We start from the raw sequence: 18,740 nt of genomic DNA on the forward strand, positions 1-18,740 counted from the left end.
TAATATATGACAAAAAAAAAAGTAGCATGGAAATATAGATTACGGGTGGGGGTAGTCGGCCCCTTTCCGCCCCTGAAGGCGACACGACACTGTGCTCTTATCTTTTTTTCCTATCTAGTGGTGTCTTTTCATATATTTTTTTGTTATTTTCTTCACAATTCATGGTTCATCAATTATAATGACAATAAAAAAGCAGGGTGAACAAGAATATAAAATGTGTTTAATTCTTCTTGAATCTTGATTTTGTGTTGTTACTGTCCCTTTATTATTTATATTATTTTTTGTCTGGAAAAGGATAAATCAAAAACAAAGAACGCAACAGTCAAAACCAAACTCGATGTGGTTTTCTCCCAAATTCAAAGAATCAAAGACAGTGGTAAATTATTTACCACTGGCAATAAACGTTTTCTTCAACTTCCGTTGAACTCATCTTAACCGCCGGCGAACTCTATTTCGGCACCACCGTACTTCCACCTCAGCTTCCTAGTGTTAGGTAAGGATCACATCCAAATTTATTATATACACACACAAGTAGCATAAAGAGATGTTTTGCACAAAGTTAGAACCTGATATTACTTTCGATTCTGTATCCTATGTCCAACACATATATGACACACATATTTTATTTTATTTATTTTGTTTTATTTTTTTATTTATTATTTATTTGTAGAAAATGAGAAGAATAACTAATAGAGAATGTTGAAAAGGTCAATACTTGATTAATTAGAAACGACGGTTTTTTAGGGGGAATTTGTTTGTCTGTTAATGATGTTTTGGGTCGATTTTTTTTTTCTGCTTTAGGACTTAAATGATGAGAGTACATATTGACAAACATCTTAAATATCATCCATGTTGGTCGAGATTGCAGAAAGGCATTGGGAGACAGTTTGCACAGGAGAAAATGTTTTGACTTGTGGGATTTGAGGGTGAAGGGCAAAAATAATGTGATTGATATTAAAATCTTTTTTTTCGGATTTGAGAAACAGAGAAAAAGTCATAAACTAACGGAAACTGTTTCTCCTACCAAGTACTTAGCATGAGTTATTCAAGTCTTATGGATTCTTTACGGAACATGAAGTCTGATGACCAGACGCTCATTTTGAGAAAAAAAGTTGTTAAGTTACATATCACGTTTGATGACATAGTATCCGCTACCAACAACTTTGCGGATGATAATCTCATTAAACGAGGTAGCATTGCCGATGTTCACAAAGGAAAACTACGATCCAATGAACAGAGCGATGTTTTTATAAGGAGGTTTCGTCCTTCGTCGGGGCTACGGTATCTTAAGTTTCTGAAAGAGGTGGCCACACTTTCTCATCTTAATCATAGAAATATCTTGTCTTTTGTTGGGTTTTGTGATGACAATCTTGAGATGATGCTGATTTTCAAATATGAAGATAATGGAAGTCTGGATAGGTATCTAGGTGATCCAAACCTCACATGGTCCCAAAAATTGAAAATATGTGTAGGTGTTGCAAATGCATTAAGATACATTCATAAGGTTACTGAACGCTATTTATATCATGGCTTTAGTCAATATATCAAGAGCACTAAGATTTTGTTAGATAAACATTGGGAAGCTAAGTTATGTTGTTTTGGATTTCATATAAACAACGACAACAACAACGATATAATCCACATAGAAGATTATATAAATAATGGTGTCGCCCTTCGTTCACCATCCCAAGTGTCTTATGTTTACTCTTTTGGAATAGTATTGTTTGAAGTTATCTGTGGGAGGAAAGAGCCGATTGGAGACGACAAATCTCTAGTTTCAGTCGCCACACGTCTTTATGAAGAGGGAAAACTGGACGATATGATCAATTCTGATCTAAGGAAACAAATGCACCCACTTTCACTTCCCATTTTCTCTCAATTAGCTTATGATTGTGTCAAGAAACGTCCCCGTATGGTTCTGATCATGGGAAGACTTAAGGATGCATCTGACCTAATTTCAACACATGAAAGACTTGTAAGATAAATGCTTTACTTTTAGTTTAGCTAGACTATTTTCTCTTTATTATAGAAGACGTTTAAAAAAAAAAAAAAAAAATATATATATATATATATATAGGGGCAGGATCAATGGGGAAGTAACCAATCGGGAGGAAGCGCGGGGAAGCAAATTTTTTTTTTTTTTTTTTTTTTTGGAATTTTTTTTTCCGTCATCAAGATCACACGAAAATATGAACATTTAGAAGAGACACTTCGTGATGAATGTCATTATTTAGGCGGGAAAACGATCGACAAAAATAACATTCAAGATAATATTGTTCGTGAAGAATATGAACGTTTTTTTTTCATGTTTTGTGAAGTAAAATTTAGCCTGATTTAGAGTTTTAGGGTTTAGGGTTTGGTGTTTTGGGTTTATGGAATAAACCCAAAACACCAAAGCTTAAACCCTAAACCCTAAACTCTAAACCGTTCGTGTTAAAAACTCAATCTAAATCCTAAATCTAAACCATAAACCCTAAATTTCTAAACCCTAATATCTAAACCCTATAAACCCTAATATCTAAACCCCAATAGCTAAAACCTCAACATACGCTCTAAAAACACGATAATTGTTATATATTACTTCTTCGAGCGTTTTCCCGCCAAAATAAAAACATTCATCACGAAGTGTCTCTACTAAATGTTCATATTTTCATCTCATTTATAATGTTCGTGAACAAAGTTTTTTCAAAAAACGAAAAAAAAAAAAAAGATTTTTGCTTCCCCCCGCTTCCCCCCCGATTGGTTACTTCCCCATTGATCTTGCCCTCTATATATATATATATATATATATATATATATATATATATATATATATATATATAGAGGGGGTAAGTTACCATTCGGGGGAAGCAAATTTTTTTTTTTTTTTTTTTTTTTGGAATTTTTTTTCAGGCATCAAGATCACATGAAAATATGAACATTTAGAAGAGACACTTCGTGATGAATGTTATTATTTAGGCGGGAAAACGATCGACAAAAATAACATTCAAGATAATATTGTTTGTGAAGAATATGAACGTTTTTTTTTTTTTTTTTTTTCATGTTTTGTGAAGTAAAATTTAGCCCGATTTAGAGTTTAGGGTTTAGGGACACCAAACCCTAAACCGTTCGTGTTAAAAACTCAATCTAAATCCTAAATCTAAACCCTAAATCTAAACCCTAAACCCTAAATTTCTAAACTCTAATATCTAAACCCTATAAACCCTAATATCTAAACCCCAATAGCTAAAACCTCAACATACGCTCGAAAAACACGATAATTGTTATATATTACTTCTTCGAGCATTTTCCCGCCAAAATTAAAACATTTATCACAAAGTGTCTCTACTAAATGTTCATATTTTCATCTCATCTATAATGTTCGTGAACAAAGTTTTTTCAAAAATCGAAAAAAAAAAGTTTTTGCTTCCCCCCGCTTCCCCCCGATTGGTTACTTCCCTCTTGATCCTACCACTATATATATATATATATATATATATATATATATATATATATATATATATATATATATAGAGAGAGAGAGAGAGAGAGATTTAATCAAGAGGGAAGCACTTTTTTGGGGGGAAGTGGGGGGAAGTAATTTTTTTTCATTTTTTGAAAAAAATTTGTTCACGAACATTATAGATTAGATGAAAATATGAATATTTAAAAAAGACACTTTGTGATGAATGCCATTATTTTGGCGGGAAAACGCTCGAAGAAAAAAATAAAAACATTCAATGCATTGAATGTTTTGCTGCTGAGTTTTTTTTAAGGGGTTAGAAATTAGGGTTTAGAAATTAGGGGGTTATAAATTAGGGTTTAGCTATTAGGGTTTAGAAATTAGGGTTTTGGGTTTAGAAATTAGGGTTTGGGGTTTAGAAATTATTGACTATAAGAGTTAAAGAGAGAAAGAAAGAACTGTGTTCTTGTTTTTGTGTGTCTCATACTAGTACATGAGACCTTCTATTTATAGAAGGTATACTTACATTAACAATCCCTAAACTATGGTTACAATGCTATATTACAATATAAGTAGTTGTCTAATATTCCCCCGCAAGCTAAGGACGGGTAACAACCTGTAGCTTGGATCGTAACTGGAGAAATCTTGGTGAGGACAATGGCTTGGTGAAGATATCAGCAATCTGATCGTCAGTAGTTATAAACTGAACTGAAAGTTTTTGTTGAGCAACTCTTTCTCGAACAAAGTGAAAATCAACTTCTACATGTTTTGTACGTGCATGAAAGACTGGGTTAGCTGAGAGATACGTAGCGCCAAGGTTATCACACCATAAGGTAGGAACCGTTTTAACAGGAACACGAAGTTCACGTAATAGATCTTGAAGCCATGTTAGTTCTGCAACCGTGTCAGCTAGGGCCTTGTATTCAGATTTCTTGATCATGTAGTCGTGGTCTGATAGCAGACCATGAAGGTCTACAAAGGTAGGAGGCTTTTCGCGGCCCAGAAGGCTTGATTTTAAACCGTTGTATTCCTCTCGTAGTCCTGATATAACTAGCATCACCAAATCTTTTTCTTTCATCTTTTCGCCTATGTTAGCGAGCGCAACATCGTATTCTTGAGTCCTAGTTAGGTAGTCTGCAGTTGTTTCATCTGGCTTCATCTGTAGTCGGAGAAGCTGGGTTTTTAAAGTGTATTCCCGAGAGGAAGTGTGAGGAGCGTAGGCACGCTCAAGGGACAACCAGAGATCACGAGACGTTAGTCCTTGAACATGTTGAAATGATGCTTCGGATATGGTAGAAATGAGGAGCATTCGTATATGAGCATCATTAGAGACCCAATTAATGTAATTGGGGTTTTGTGGTTGAGACTGTGTTTCTTCATCTTTTTCTGGTGATTGGACCGATGATGGGACATTCTTAGGTGGACAAGGGATTGTGCCATCAATATAGTCAAACAATTTGTTGGTGACGAAGAACGGTTGAACCATTGTCTTCCAGTAACCATAGTTCGTGGGAGATAAGGTGAAACCAAATTTGTGAGAGTTGTGTGCGGTTTTCTCTGTTGGAGTAAATGTAGCTAATAGTGCCATTTTCAAAATAGAGAAAATGATACAGTAACTCTTATTTTTTTTTTTTTTTTTTTTTTTTTTTTTTGCTAAAAAGAAAATAAATAAAAAATAAAAATAAAATATAGAATAGATAAGATAAGTACGGAGGGAGGTAATATAAAAGAAAATGAAGTTAAACTTCAGTGGGTTATTTCTCTTTTACTCCCGTTCGTTCCCAAAACAGTAAACAAAAAAAAAGAAAAAGAAAACCGACGGTGAATAGTGCTGCTGGCGGTGAATAGTGGCGGCCGATGGCGGTTTTGTGTCGGAACAAGCTAAAAGTTTCAGGCTTTGTTCGGATTTTGATTCCGAAGCTATTGGTGTTGGCGGTTTTTCCTGATTTTGGTTAGATCGTGCTAAATCGAAAAAGAAGATTGAAAAGTTCTGGTGGTTTGGCGGCGCGTGGCGGCGCGTTTGGCGGCGGTTTTGGCTGAAAATTTCAGCGCTTGCTCGGAATTAATTTCCGAATGTAGTGTTGTTGGCGATTTTTGTTGATTTGGGCTAGAGTTGTTTGTTGATTTGGTTTTCTCTGATTTGGGTTAACCGGATTTAGTTGTTAAGACCTGAAAAACTTGTTTCTGATGTGAACGTTCCGACAACGCTGCATTCACAGAGCATACTTTGAGTTTTAAAGGTCAGTTTTTTTTTTTTTTGGTTCCGGAACTGTTGCCGGAATAGTAGCTGCCGGAATTTTTACCGGAATAGTGGTTGCCGGAATTGTTGCCGGACTTAGGCCTTTACAGCTCTTGATACCATATTGACTATAAGAGTAAAAAAGAGAGAGAAAGAACTGTGTTCTTGTTTTTGTGTGTCTCATACTAGTATATGAGATCTTCTATTTATAGAAGGTATACTTACATTACAATATAAGTAGTTGTCTAATACCCAAAACCCTAAACCCTAAACTCTAAATCGGGTTAAATTCGAAAAAAACACTTCACACAAGATGAAAACAAAACGATGCAAATAAACTCAGCAGCAAAACATTCATTGCATTGGATGTTTTTATTTTTTTCTTCGAGCGTTTTCCCGCCAAAATAATGATATTCATCACAAAGTCTTTTTTAAATGTTCATATTTTCATCTAGTCTATAATGTTCGTGAACAAAGTTTTTTCAAAAAACGAAAAAAAAAAGTAATTTGCTTCCCCCCCGCTTCCCCCAAAAAAGTGCTTCCCTCTTGATATATATATATATATATATATATATATATATATATATATATATATATATATATCAAGAGGGAAGCACTTTTTTGGGGGAAGCGGGGGGGAAGCAAATTACTTTTTTTTTTTCGTTTTTTGAAAAAACTTTGTTCACGAACATTATAGACTAGATGAAAATATGAACATTTAGAAGACACTTCGTGATGAATGTTATTATTTTGGCGGGAAAACGATCGACAAAAATAACATTCAAGATAATATTGTTCGTGAAGAATGTTAACGTTTTTTTTTCATGTTTTGTGAAGTAAAATTTAGCCCGATTTAGAGTTTAGAGTTTGGTGTTTTGTGTTTATATAAACCCTAAACTCTAAACCGTTCGTGTTAAAAACTCAATCTAAATCCTAAATCTAAACCCTAAATCTAAACCCTAATATCTAAACCCTATAAACCCTAATATCTAAAACCTCAACATACGCTCGAAAAACACGATAATTGTTATATATTACTTCTTCGAGCGTTTTCCCGCCAAAATAAAAACATTTATCACAAAGTGTCTTTATTAAATGTTCATATTTTCATCCAATATATAATGTTCGTGAACAAAGTTTTTTCAAAAAATGAAAAAAAAAAAATTTTTTGCTTCCCCCCGCTTCCCCCCGATTGGTTACTTCCCCCTTGATCCTACCACTATATATATATAGTTTTTAACACGAACGGTTTAGAGTTTAGGGTTTAGGGTTTGGTGTTTTGGGTTTATGGAATAAACCCAAAACACCAAACCCTAAACCCTAAATCGGGCTAAATTTTACTTCACAAAACATCAAAAAAAAAAACGTTAACATTCTTCACGAACAATATTATCTTGAATGTTATTTTTGTCGATCGTTTTCCCGCCTAAATAATAACATTCATCACGAAGTGTCTTTTCTAAATGTTCATATTTTCGTGTGATCTTGATGTCGGAAAAAAAAATTTCCAAAAAAAACGATTTTTTTTTTTGCTTCCCCCCACTTCCCCCCGATTGGTTACTTCCCCATTGATCCTGCCCCTATATATATATATATATACACACACATGTATACGTGTATATATATACACATGGATACGTGTATATATATATAAGAGGACGGGTTTATATGGTCTGAACTTACTCGAATCGAAAAACTTATTTTTAATAACTCGATTCATAACTGATAACTTAACAGAAGATAGCCAGGTTCCATCTGCATAGTTTTATTGGTTAAATTTTTTCAATCATGATTGTACCTCCTAAAACTGATTCTTTTTAGTTTAACTTATTTCTCATTGTTGCAGTTACAGATAATGAAATGTAGCTTTTCTTGTTTCTTCAAAAAAAAAGAAAAGAAAGTGTTACATTTCAAACTATCTGACTTATTTATATAGCTTTTCTGGAATACTGAAATAGAACCGTGAGGTATTTTGGTCTAGTAGTGTCGATTATTTGGTTAAATTAGGAGATCAAATCCCATACGAGATAAATGTCTATAATTAAAACTCTACTTAGAATTTAAGCCCTTAGATGAACTATATATTTCATCTTGACCTCTTGATTGGTTGGGTCACCATATGAGTGGGCCTGAGGTGTTTTGGTGGCGTTGTGGTTGCCGGTATTTTAACTTTCTGGAAGTCACAACCTCTTGTTTGATTGGTTACTCTTACCGCTAGCCCAAATACAAATTAAAAAAAAAAAAAAACTTTTAAGTCAAAAGTGGAAACAACAACAACAACAATACCCAATCCCACCTATGTGGGGTATGGGGGAGGTTGATCGTAGACAATCTTTCCTCTATACTAGAATAAAGAGAAATCGTTTCTCCACCCCGAGTGAAACACTCCAAAGAGTAGAGAGAGTCCTTTCTCTCTCTATTCGACGGATAGAGAGATTGCTTCCAGGGACCTCCGGCCAGAAAGTAGGAAGGAAAGAAAGAAAAAAAGAGTACAACATAAAAAAAAAATAAAAAAAAATAGAAAGTATGAAAAATAAACGATACAAACGAGACGCCATGAAAATGGTGAGATCAAATTTTCATGGGTTTTAAATCATGCCTGGAGTTTAATTTAGGCTCTAAGTGGCGGTAAAGTCGCCAATAAATCGACGCTTGCCGTTGACTCACTTAGTAGAGCCATATTTTGAAGTCAAAAGTGGAAAATGCTCTTTAAATGTTGACCTGAAGAGTAATGATGCATATATCTAGTACATTAAATTTGAAAGAATTCGTTTTGATGAATTATATACTATGATTTTTAGCAGTGATATGATAAACAAAGTAAAAAGGATGTTTCATTGTGTATATATTTGCTAACATTAATCTATACCTTGTGACTCTCATGTTATCATTACACAGGAGAAAGAGTATGCATACTTGAAGATTCCACTCAGTGATATAATGTTGGCCACCGACAATTTTGCCTCAACATACTGCATCAGCTCACACAGAGATGATATGTTGTACGAAGCAGACATTAACCATGTTGATATTAATAGTTTCTTCACAACTGAAGGGAAAAATAGAGGTGAAAATATTAAGGTGTGTGGCCCAGTAACTATAAAACGCAACATCAGTAAAAACTACGAACAAGTAGCAAAAGAATTCATTGCAGAGATTAAAATGCTTGCGGGTCGTGAGCATCCCAATATACTCTCTCTTTTTGGATTTTCTTTGGAAGGTTATGAAATGATTCTTATCTTTGAATCGTGCACTCTTTACAAAAGTCTTGCTGATCATCTCGGAAGCATCAGTGAAAAAACCAATCTTATGCAACGAATACGAATATGCCTAGATATTGCACAAGGATTGGACTACTTTCACAACATCATGGATGCTGTTGGACCAGTAAGAATACATCAGGGCATGCTGAGTACAAATGTTATGTTGGATGAAAATTGGAATGCTAAGATAGCTACCTTTAGGCTCTACCCAGAATATATTAGGCATCCAAGAGAAACTGAAATTTACTCTTTTGGGGTGGTGATTTTTGAGATCCTATGCGGTAGGTTGGCCTTTGATCCATATAACACTAGGGGAAATTCAATGGAGCTTGTACGCATTACACAAAGTTGTTTTGAAGAGGGAACATTTCAGTCTATGGTAGATCCTAATATAATGAAAGAAGTTCGTGAAGACAGTTATATGATAGCACCCTTTCGACGTTCTTTGAATGCATTAAAACTTACCACATACCGATGTTTGTTCGAATATAGTATAATCTTGCCTGTAACACTGAAACACATCATCAACTACCTGAATAGAGCATTAAGGTTTCGAGTAAGTCCATCATTTGACATTCAAATATTATTTTTCGTTGGACATTCAAATTAAATCTTAGATATCTTTTAACATTTTTAAAAACTATATACTTCAATAAAAAACCAAATTGGTTTTGCATTTTTAATTAGAAATCTGAAAGGTATATAGTCTGTTCTATTATTTTGTTTTTTAAATTCCTGAACATTTTGGGAAGAGGCTTGACAAAGTATAAAGGAGACGAATTTCTGATAACTTATGGATCTGTCCACTATATATATATATATATATATATATATATATATATATATATATATATATATATATATATATATATATATATATTATGGATCTGTCCACTATATAGGGTAGGATCTGTCTAATACATATATATATATATATATATATATATATATATATATATATAAAACACTCTTTGCTTCCCTCGACACATACACAACTTACATTGGCTGCAGGAAGAAACATTGGAGCGTTTGAAGATTCAACTAAGTGACATAAAGGCGGCCACCAAAGATTTTACTGAGACATATATTGGAGAAGGCGGATACGGAGTGGTGTACAGAACGGAACTCGATGTGTTTGATAAAAAGCGCCATAGTATACAGAAACGCACCGTAGCTATAAAACGTGACCCAAGAAAAGAAAGTGAGCTAGGAAACAGAGGGTTCGTAGCCGAACTTGAAATAATCTTTAGATGTGAGCATCCCAACATAATATCTCTTCTTGGATTCTGTTTTGAAGATTCTGAAAATATTCTTGTTTTTGAGTATGCTGCTAACGGAAGTCTCGATGATTATGTGAAAAAGGGCAAACTGAATAAGCTTCCATGGGCTCGACGTTTAAAGATGTGCCTTGATATTGCATATGGACTAAGTTACCTTCACACATCCGATGACGACAAAACATGTATAATACACCGCGATATCAAAAGTGGAAATATTCTGTTGGGCGAGAATTTGGAGGTCAAAATTGCTGATTTTGGGCTCTCAATCTTTCACCCTAAGATTCGCCCGTCCAGGACTATCAAGACAGAACATTGTGCAGGCACACATGTGTATCTAGATCCAGAATATCAGGAAGGTAAGTTGAAAATAGAATCAGATATATACTCGTTTGGTGTTGTTTTATTCGAAATCCTATCGGGAAAGTTAGCGTATGATCGAATTTACACCAAGGAAAATGGGAATGGGATCGCACCTGTCGCAAGGCAGCGCTTCAAAGATAGAAAGTTAATGGAAATGGTAGATATTACAATCTTGGAAGAAGCTCACGAACTTAGTACTACAATAATAATAGGACCAAGTCAAGATTCTTTGAATGAATTTTTCAAAATCGCATGTAAATGTGTGGCGGAAGCTCAAGCCGATCGTCCAAAAATGGAAGAAGTCATCAACGGACTCAAGAGAGCTATAAATCTTCAAGTAAGTCCCATGTTTTAAAATTAAAACATTTTTCTTTTCATATGCTTCATCCTAGAGCATCTCCAATATTAAGGGAAATTGTTTTAAAAATTACAACATACTTTGAATTAATTTCAATTAAGTACTACTAATGTTCTTATTAAAAAGATAATTATTGAGTAATATCTGATCAAATATCTCTACCATTTTTCTATTAAAATAGTCACTGTCCTTTTAGTTACTAATATTTAATATTCGATACAAAGGAAATTGTTTTAAAAGTAAAGTTACTTTTAGTTAATATTTGATTGATTACCTACTCTACCAATAGAGTTGGTAGCTAGAGATATGTTTACACTATCCTTGTATCCAAATTTTCACCAATGATTTTGATATTTAGAACGATTTTGATATATGTAACACAAGAGAGTTGGTAGAGATATGTTTATGCATATACTCGAAGACATCAAACTATTTTCTTTTTTCATATCATCATCAAGAGCAGAGAAAATGTGTGATGATTTACAGAAAAACCGTAAAGACACTCTGGAAATTTCACTTGAAGACATAAGTTTGGGGGAAGAAAACTTGAGTAATACCAGCTTCAATATAGAAAAGGGATACGGTATGTACAATGGACAAGTTCAATACGATGATGAAACTAAGCCTGTTATCATAAAGCGGATGAGAAAATCTGGTCTAGAAACACCTGGTAGCTGGAGAGAGTTTGAAATTCCTTTCAAGCATAAACATGAGAATGTCATTGGTCTCGTAGGCTATTTTAAGAAAATGAATGAAAACTTCATTGTTTATGAGAATGCAATTAACCAAAGTCTCGATATGCATTTGGGAAATGCTACGCTTACATGGATCAAACGACTAAAGATAGGCGTTGATATCGCCAATGGATTGAAGTTCCTTCATGGAAGTGATGAGGGACAAGAAGATGTAGTGATAATACATAGAGACCTAAAAAGTTGCAATATCTTACTTACCGGAGATTGGAAAGCAAAGGTTTGTGGATTTTATGTGTCCATAATATATCCAAATAATCACAACATTCACTACGCCGCTGATGGAATCGAAAGCTCTCCTGGTTATTGTGACCCATCATATTCAAAAACATGTATCCTAACCAAAAAATCTGACATTTACTCGTTGGGTGTGATTTTATTTGAGCTTTTGTGTGGGAGATTGGCGTGCACAGATCAGGGTCACTTTTTAGACAGTTTCGTTAAAGGCCAATATGAAGTAGAGAGACCGGATAAGTTGGTGTTTGAGCGTATAAGAGAACAAATTGTATGGAAGTCATTGGTTACATTCACAACGATTGCCTTTAGCTGCTTACACGATGACAGAAACAAACGGCCTACAGCATCTGAGGTGGCAGTACAACTTCAACAAGCATTGGAATTGCAAGTAAGTTATCATACTGTTGAAAACGTAATCTTTATTTCAAGGCAGTGAAACTCGAATCAAATTGTACGTTTTGTATTGAATACACTCTGCTTTGTATGTCAACAATATCAAGTAGTTTGTCATACTTATTTATCTATTTTTTTTGTTTTACAATATTTTTATGGTTTCACAACAAAAAGTTAATAGTAGTATATTGAAATAAAAATGAAAAGGGGGCTATAAAATCTTGATGTACTCGTGGCTGCAAACGACGTCCGTTGCGACAGCCGTTTCGGCGTTTTGGTGACTAGCTAGTCTCAGCGTCTAATAAGTTGGTCAACAGTCAAAGACGGGAAAGGACGGGTCAACACCAGTCAAAAGTCCAAAATTCGGTTAAAGTAGGTCAAATCAATCAAAATTGACGTCGTTTAGTGTTACCTTTTTGTATTATATTAGCGGTAATAGCGATTATAGGTACAAACTGGTCAACGAAAGTTTTTTGGCTATCAAATATGTCTATATATATTTGTATCTTTAAAAGTCAACGTTAGTCAACATCCGTGTCGACCCCCGTCTCGACCCTTAAAGGTTCCGATTGTCTCGACTCCGTCTCACGGTTTTTAAACCTTGGATGTACTATGTGGAAGTGTTATTGAAAATAGTGTAATACAATATGCAGGAGGGTCAAGAAATTTGGGACACCAAATTGCCTAGAAACTACAATGAAATACTTAAATTATCAAACACTCCCGAGCGTTATTCAACCATGGAGAAAAAGGATATATACAACATACTCTCCCGTGGAATCCCCCTTCAGAAGGGCAAACTGGTACATAGCTCATTCTCTTATGTGCTTCAGCAATCATTTTTTCTGCTTTTGAATAGAATATTAACTTATTGATATGGTTTGGTCGCTTATGCTGTTAATCATGCTCATAGCTTAACGTCATCTCACTTGCACATATCTCTGGCAATGCGTCATTAATATACCGTGTTTCACATAGTTTAGCGGTGCGTCATGGGCGCACTACGATGCTGACATTTAATGATCCCATAGTTTTCTACTTTTCTTTTTGAAAGACAATAATTTTATATTATACAACAAAACTAACAGGAAGCTAGTAACTACAACAATTCTAAAAGATATAAACAAACACGACTTCACGACCAACACCTATATTTTTAAAAGAACTTACAACTCAATTAAAACACATCGACCTTGAAAAACAACGACAAACATGGCTATGCAAGTTGTTAGGAGACGATCACGCGCGGTAGTTATGTAAGTTGTTATAACTGTCAATCTTCTAGAAGCTACGGTTTCCTCATGAATACAAACCTTTAAACGATCTACAATCTCACTAGCAAAATACATGTCTAATCGTTATTGCTCTCTCTTAAATTGTCGAATAAATCGATCAATTCACCGGTTATCAACTCTTAACCGCCCTCGATTGGTATAACATGGGTTAGGGTTTGCATGACATGTAGAGAGTTAACGGTTGATCCATCTCAACATTAATACGTATTGCACTCTGGTATTTATATGCTTGATCGGTCTTCATTTATCTCTTGTTTTTGCATATGAAAAAGTCTTTATTTACAAGAAGCTCTCAACGCTAGAGCCTAAGACTGACCACAATTATGTGCCTCATCAATTTAAAATCTACACTCTTGTTTTTATTTATTTTTTGTTTTTTTAATATACGCTAATCACAATCTTTTCTTTTAAATGAGGGTAAACGGACGAGGTTTTCCTTGTATGGGCTATTCGCCCCGGGGTGTGAGGGATTAGGATGGTTCAATGGGCCTACTAAACTGTGAATATTTTTTACATTTACCTATTTTTTTTTTGTTTCAAATGAATATATATAAATACCAAATATTGTCTAAGGTAAACAACACGTAGTTTAAGATAATATGATTATTACCCTTTACTTTTTGTTAAGAATACACATTTACCTCTACTTTTTATTTACTTTATGGTTTACATACATACATCAAGAGCTTTACCGCATTATTCTTATCTATTTATGTATGGAAGGTTACAATTAATTTGAGACTTCCTTAAAAGGAATACTAGACAATGAAACATACACACGTCTACATGAAATTGGTTTTGATTTGTTTTGTTGTATATGACAGTGGTACTCAATCGGTGGTGATGGAGAAAGAAATGAGATGATTTCATCGAGAATGTTTTCATACAAAAACCGTTGGTCACATAGGTGGCGATCTATTAAAGAATCAAGGTTCTTCTCTCTTTGTGTACATGTTACTTCGTAACATATAAATAAGAAGCTGTTACACTTATTAATTATTTAATTGCTTTCTATATGTTAAAAACTGCACTTAGATGAGTTTAGAATAGTTATAGGATTGCGCCCTTTAAAATTAAGAAATATATCTCAGCTCTCTTGACATTGTTGGATTGAGCTATATCTTGTCAAATAAATCATAAATTATAATTATGAGTAGCAGTAAGAATATATAAACTTTAATTGATATTATATGGTATAATATAATTGGTGTAGGTTTGAGAAAGTAGCAGAGTTGTTGGATATTTCGAATCTAAATATTGAAATCAAGATGAGTTCTCAGCTTTTACTACCAGGTGTCAATTACAGCGTTCGTCTTGTCTTCAAATTTTGCTGTCCAAGAAAATCTCTTGCTAAACGAATGTATGTGAACCTCAAGTACACAATTGATAACGAAAAATTGAATGCATATTTTGCTACATGGAGAGAAGACGGGTGGATGATGATTGAATTGTGTCGATTCTCAAATCACAAGAATGAAACAGTTATTGAGGTTTTACTGAAGAGTTTTTCACGTTGTTATTGTGATAGTCGTGCCATCTATATTGAAGGCATTGTGTTTCAAGCCATTGACGATGCAAGTTTGAATATCCTTTCTGATTTTCTCTCTAAATTATATATGTTTTTTTTTTTTTTATTATTCAGAGTATATTTTAAACAATCTATACATGGTTATTAGGTAACATTTACATGGTGTTACATTTTTTATGCAGGTGAAACGAGAAGAAACCCAACATGTTTTGGAATTTAAGTCAGAAATGGATAAGGTGCAACAATTGCCAACTAACGGCACAAGCAAAGTATGACCCTTCTTTTATATATACAACAATGGGGGCAGGATCAATGGGGAAGTAACCAATTGGGGGGAAGCGGGGGGAAGCAAAAAAAAAAAAAAAATTTCGTTTTTTTTGAATTTTTTTTTTCCGGCATCAAGATCACACGAAAATATGAACATTTAGAAGAGACACTTCGTGATGAATGTTATTATTTAGGCGGGAAAACGATCGACAAAAATAACATTCAAGATAATATTGTTCGTGAAAAATATGAACGTTTTTTTTTTTCTTCATGTTTTGTGAAGTAAAATTTAGCCCGATTTAGGGTTTAGGGTTTAGGGTTTATGGAGAGTTTAGGGTTTAGGGTTTATTCCATAAACCCAAAACACCAAACCCTAAACCCTAAACCGTTCGTGTTAAAAACTCAATCTAAATCCTAAATCTAAACCCTAAATCTAAACCCTAAACCCTAAATTTCTAAACCCTAATATCTAAACCCTATAAACCCTAATATCTAAACCCCAATAGCTAAAACCTCAAAATACGCTCGAAAAACACGATAATTGTTATATATTACTTCTTCGAGCGTTTTCCCGCCAAAATAAAAACATTTATCACAAAGTGTCTTTACTAAATGTTCATATTTTCATCTCATCTATAATGTTCGTGAACAAAGTTTTTTCAAAAAACGAAAAAAAAAATTTTTTTTGCTTCCCCCCGCTTCCCCCCGATTGGTTACTTCCCTCTTGATCCTACCACTACAACAATGAAAGTATTTCTTCTATGCAGGTGATACAAGAAATCGAGAAGTGTGACGAAATCCAGCAACCAATCTTAAAACCCAACTCAGAAATGAGTAAGGTGAGATAATTGCTATTGCTAATGAGAATATACATTTAAAATATTAAAAAATGTTGACAAGGACAAAATATGTCTTATATTTCTTAAACTGCTATCACTTTATTTTATTTTTTTATTTTTTATGCTTTTGATAATTAATTTATGTTACTTCTTTGATAAACAGTTCCCTGCAACTGACATGGCAAGTATGAGACAAGAGGTTCTTGCAAAAAAGTGGATTCTCTATGATTATTCGAATGTGAAGCTTGTTTATTCAAACAGCTCATCCCGAACTAGGTTAATCTGCCGTTTGTATTTATGCACAACCTCAATTAATAGGAACTTGGTCACAAAACTTGGAGTTTTGTAATTTGAAATCATATTCTTGTGTATATTAATTTAATGTGTGTTAACGTGGCGTATGTAAAACGTGATATATCTGATATTTGTAGATTTGAAGGGATGGAGCTTTTACGACGACAATCAGCATATAGCATCAAGTGGAAGATCGGTAGTCAAAAGGTTTCACCTAATAAAGATCATGCGTGTTACCTTTTGTTCAAGCTTTCAGAAAATTGTCGCGGGCTATATTGTCCTGTGTTAGTACGAAATCAAGAACGCTGGAAAAGTAAAGAAACTATTTATTTTAGACACCCAAGTCCATGGAATGTGCATGAAACTGATCGGGTTCCAAAGGAAAGGAGTGATGGATGGATGGAGGTTATTGTGTGGATTTACAACAACTCTAATTGTAAGCTTCGTAATGATTCACTTCATGTTAAGTTGAAACTCACAACTTACGAAGGAACACTGTCTGGCCTTATTTTAGGCGGCCTCGAGTTTCGACCAATAGAAGAATAGGTAATTACAGAACTGTTATTGTAGTTTACTCTTAATAGTCATCGTTGTACATCAATGACTAAATAATTACAGAGCTGTTGTTGTATTATGAAAATTGGTTACAGAAGTTTTCTACCAAAATGTCAGATAAATAAATGTTGCTGACATTAGTTGGCAATTTCAGTATATATTAGGGTTTCATAAAACTCTCTCTTGATTGAGAGGTGATTGTATTCATTCATTATATAGATACAATATTAACAAACTTCCTAATGTATAGGGGATAGATACAATCCTATCTATATATAAAAGATTACATAATACATTAGATGGGGGAGGACCAACACGAAGCTTGTTGCGAAAACCTTCAAAAAGAGGACGCGGAAGACTTTTGGTAAAGATGTCAGCCAACTGAAGATGCGTGGAGCCATACTTGGTGTGAAGTCGACCTGAAAGTACCAATTCTCGAACAAAATGATAATCAATATCTATGTGTTTAGCACGTTTGTGAGAGATAGGATTTTGACTTAAGAAAAGTGCACTTCGATTATCACAGAGAATCGTGGGACGTCCAGAAGGTAAAACATGAAGTTCTCGAAGAAGGTGAGTAATCCAGATAATTTCAGAAGCAGTGTTAGCCAATGCACGGTACTCAGATTCACAACTTGAACGAGAAACCATTGGTTGCTTCTTTGCACTCCATGAAACAAGATTCCCACCTAAAAAGATAGAGTAGCCATAAGTGGACCGACGAGTCTCTATACACCGAGCCCAGTCAGCATCAGAATATCCCAAAATATTCGGAGATGGAGAATGAAGAAAGGATAAACCAAAAGAAATCGTGCCTTTAATGTACCGCAAGATGCGTTTAACTGCCTGAAAATGATCCTGCATAGGAGCATGAAGAAACTGACTGACTTGATTCACGGCATAAGAAATGTCAGGCCGTGTAATAGTAAGATATTGTAAAGCACCAACTAGCGAGCGATAAATTGTTGGATCTGAATAAGGAGAACCCTGAGTAGTGAAATATGCGGACGTAGATAGAGGGGTGGATACCGGTTTAACATCCAATAACTTAGCACGGGCAAGAATATCATAAGCATATTTGGATTGACATAAGAATAAGCCAGAATCATGATAGGAAACTTCCAACCCCAGAAAATAATTTAACTTGCCAAGATCAGAAATGGAAAACTCCTTGTTGAGGCGAGTGATAAAATGACGCATTATTGCCCGTAAGAATAATGTCATCAACATAAACCAAGAGATATAATATATCAGACGCCTTTTGTTTGTTTCTTTTTAAAAACAAACAAGGATGTGTCCGCTCGACTACAAACAAAACTGAGACCAACAAGAAACGAGCTCAAGCGTTGAAACCATGCTCGCGGAGCTTGTTTAAGTCCATAAAGGGCTTTCTTTAATCGACACACATGATTCGGAAATGTCGAATCGAGAAAACCCGGTGGCTGCTCCATGTAGACTGTATCAGTAAGATTACCATGCAGGAAAGCATTTTTAACATCTAGTTGATGAAGGTTCCATTTGTTCAGAACTGCGAGTGATAAGATAATACGAACATTGGAAGCTTTAACAACGGGACTAAAGGTGGCGGAGTAATCAATGCCCGGTACTTGAGTGAAACCCTGAGCAACAAGACGGGCT

At 34.5% G+C, this 18,740-nt stretch overlaps 3 protein-coding genes across 3 annotated transcripts; 2 read left to right on the forward strand and 1 right to left on the reverse strand.

The window, feature by feature from the left end:
• The first annotated feature begins 203 nt into the window (after positions 1–203).
• On the forward strand, positions 204–17,239 carry LOC139890564 (uncharacterized). The gene is made up of 11 exons (XM_071873445.1): positions 204–493; positions 8,580–9,500; positions 9,956–10,921; positions 11,429–12,319; positions 12,978–13,127; positions 14,444–14,550; positions 14,833–15,193; positions 15,330–15,416; positions 16,182–16,253; positions 16,417–16,529; positions 16,685–17,239. Exons 2-11 carry the CDS (start codon positions 8,622–8,624, stop codon positions 17,091–17,093), a joined length of 4,035 nt encoding a protein of 1,344 aa, XP_071729546.1. The 5' UTR covers positions 204–493; positions 8,580–8,621; the 3' UTR covers positions 17,094–17,239.
• Positions 1,073–1,984, forward strand: LOC139887605 (receptor-like protein kinase HERK 1). Its single transcript, XM_071870681.1, has one exon. The coding sequence runs from the start codon at positions 1,073–1,075 to the stop codon at positions 1,982–1,984; it is 912 nt and encodes a 303-aa protein (XP_071726782.1).
• On the reverse strand, positions 4,041–18,302 carry LOC139887606 (uncharacterized mitochondrial protein AtMg00810-like). Its single transcript, XM_071870682.1, has 2 exons — positions 17,718–18,302; positions 4,041–4,358 (listed from the first exon to the last, which is right to left on the reverse strand). The coding sequence occupies exons 1-2, from the start codon at positions 18,300–18,302 to the stop codon at positions 4,041–4,043; spliced, it is 903 nt and encodes a 300-aa protein (XP_071726783.1).
• Between the last annotated feature and the right edge of the window lie 438 nt (positions 18,303–18,740).

The sequence above is a fragment of the Rutidosis leptorrhynchoides genome, chromosome 2 (genome assembly GCF_046630445.1).
Source record: "Rutidosis leptorrhynchoides isolate AG116_Rl617_1_P2 chromosome 2, CSIRO_AGI_Rlap_v1, whole genome shotgun sequence".
NCBI lineage: Eukaryota > Viridiplantae > Streptophyta > Magnoliopsida > Asterales > Asteraceae > Rutidosis > Rutidosis leptorrhynchoides.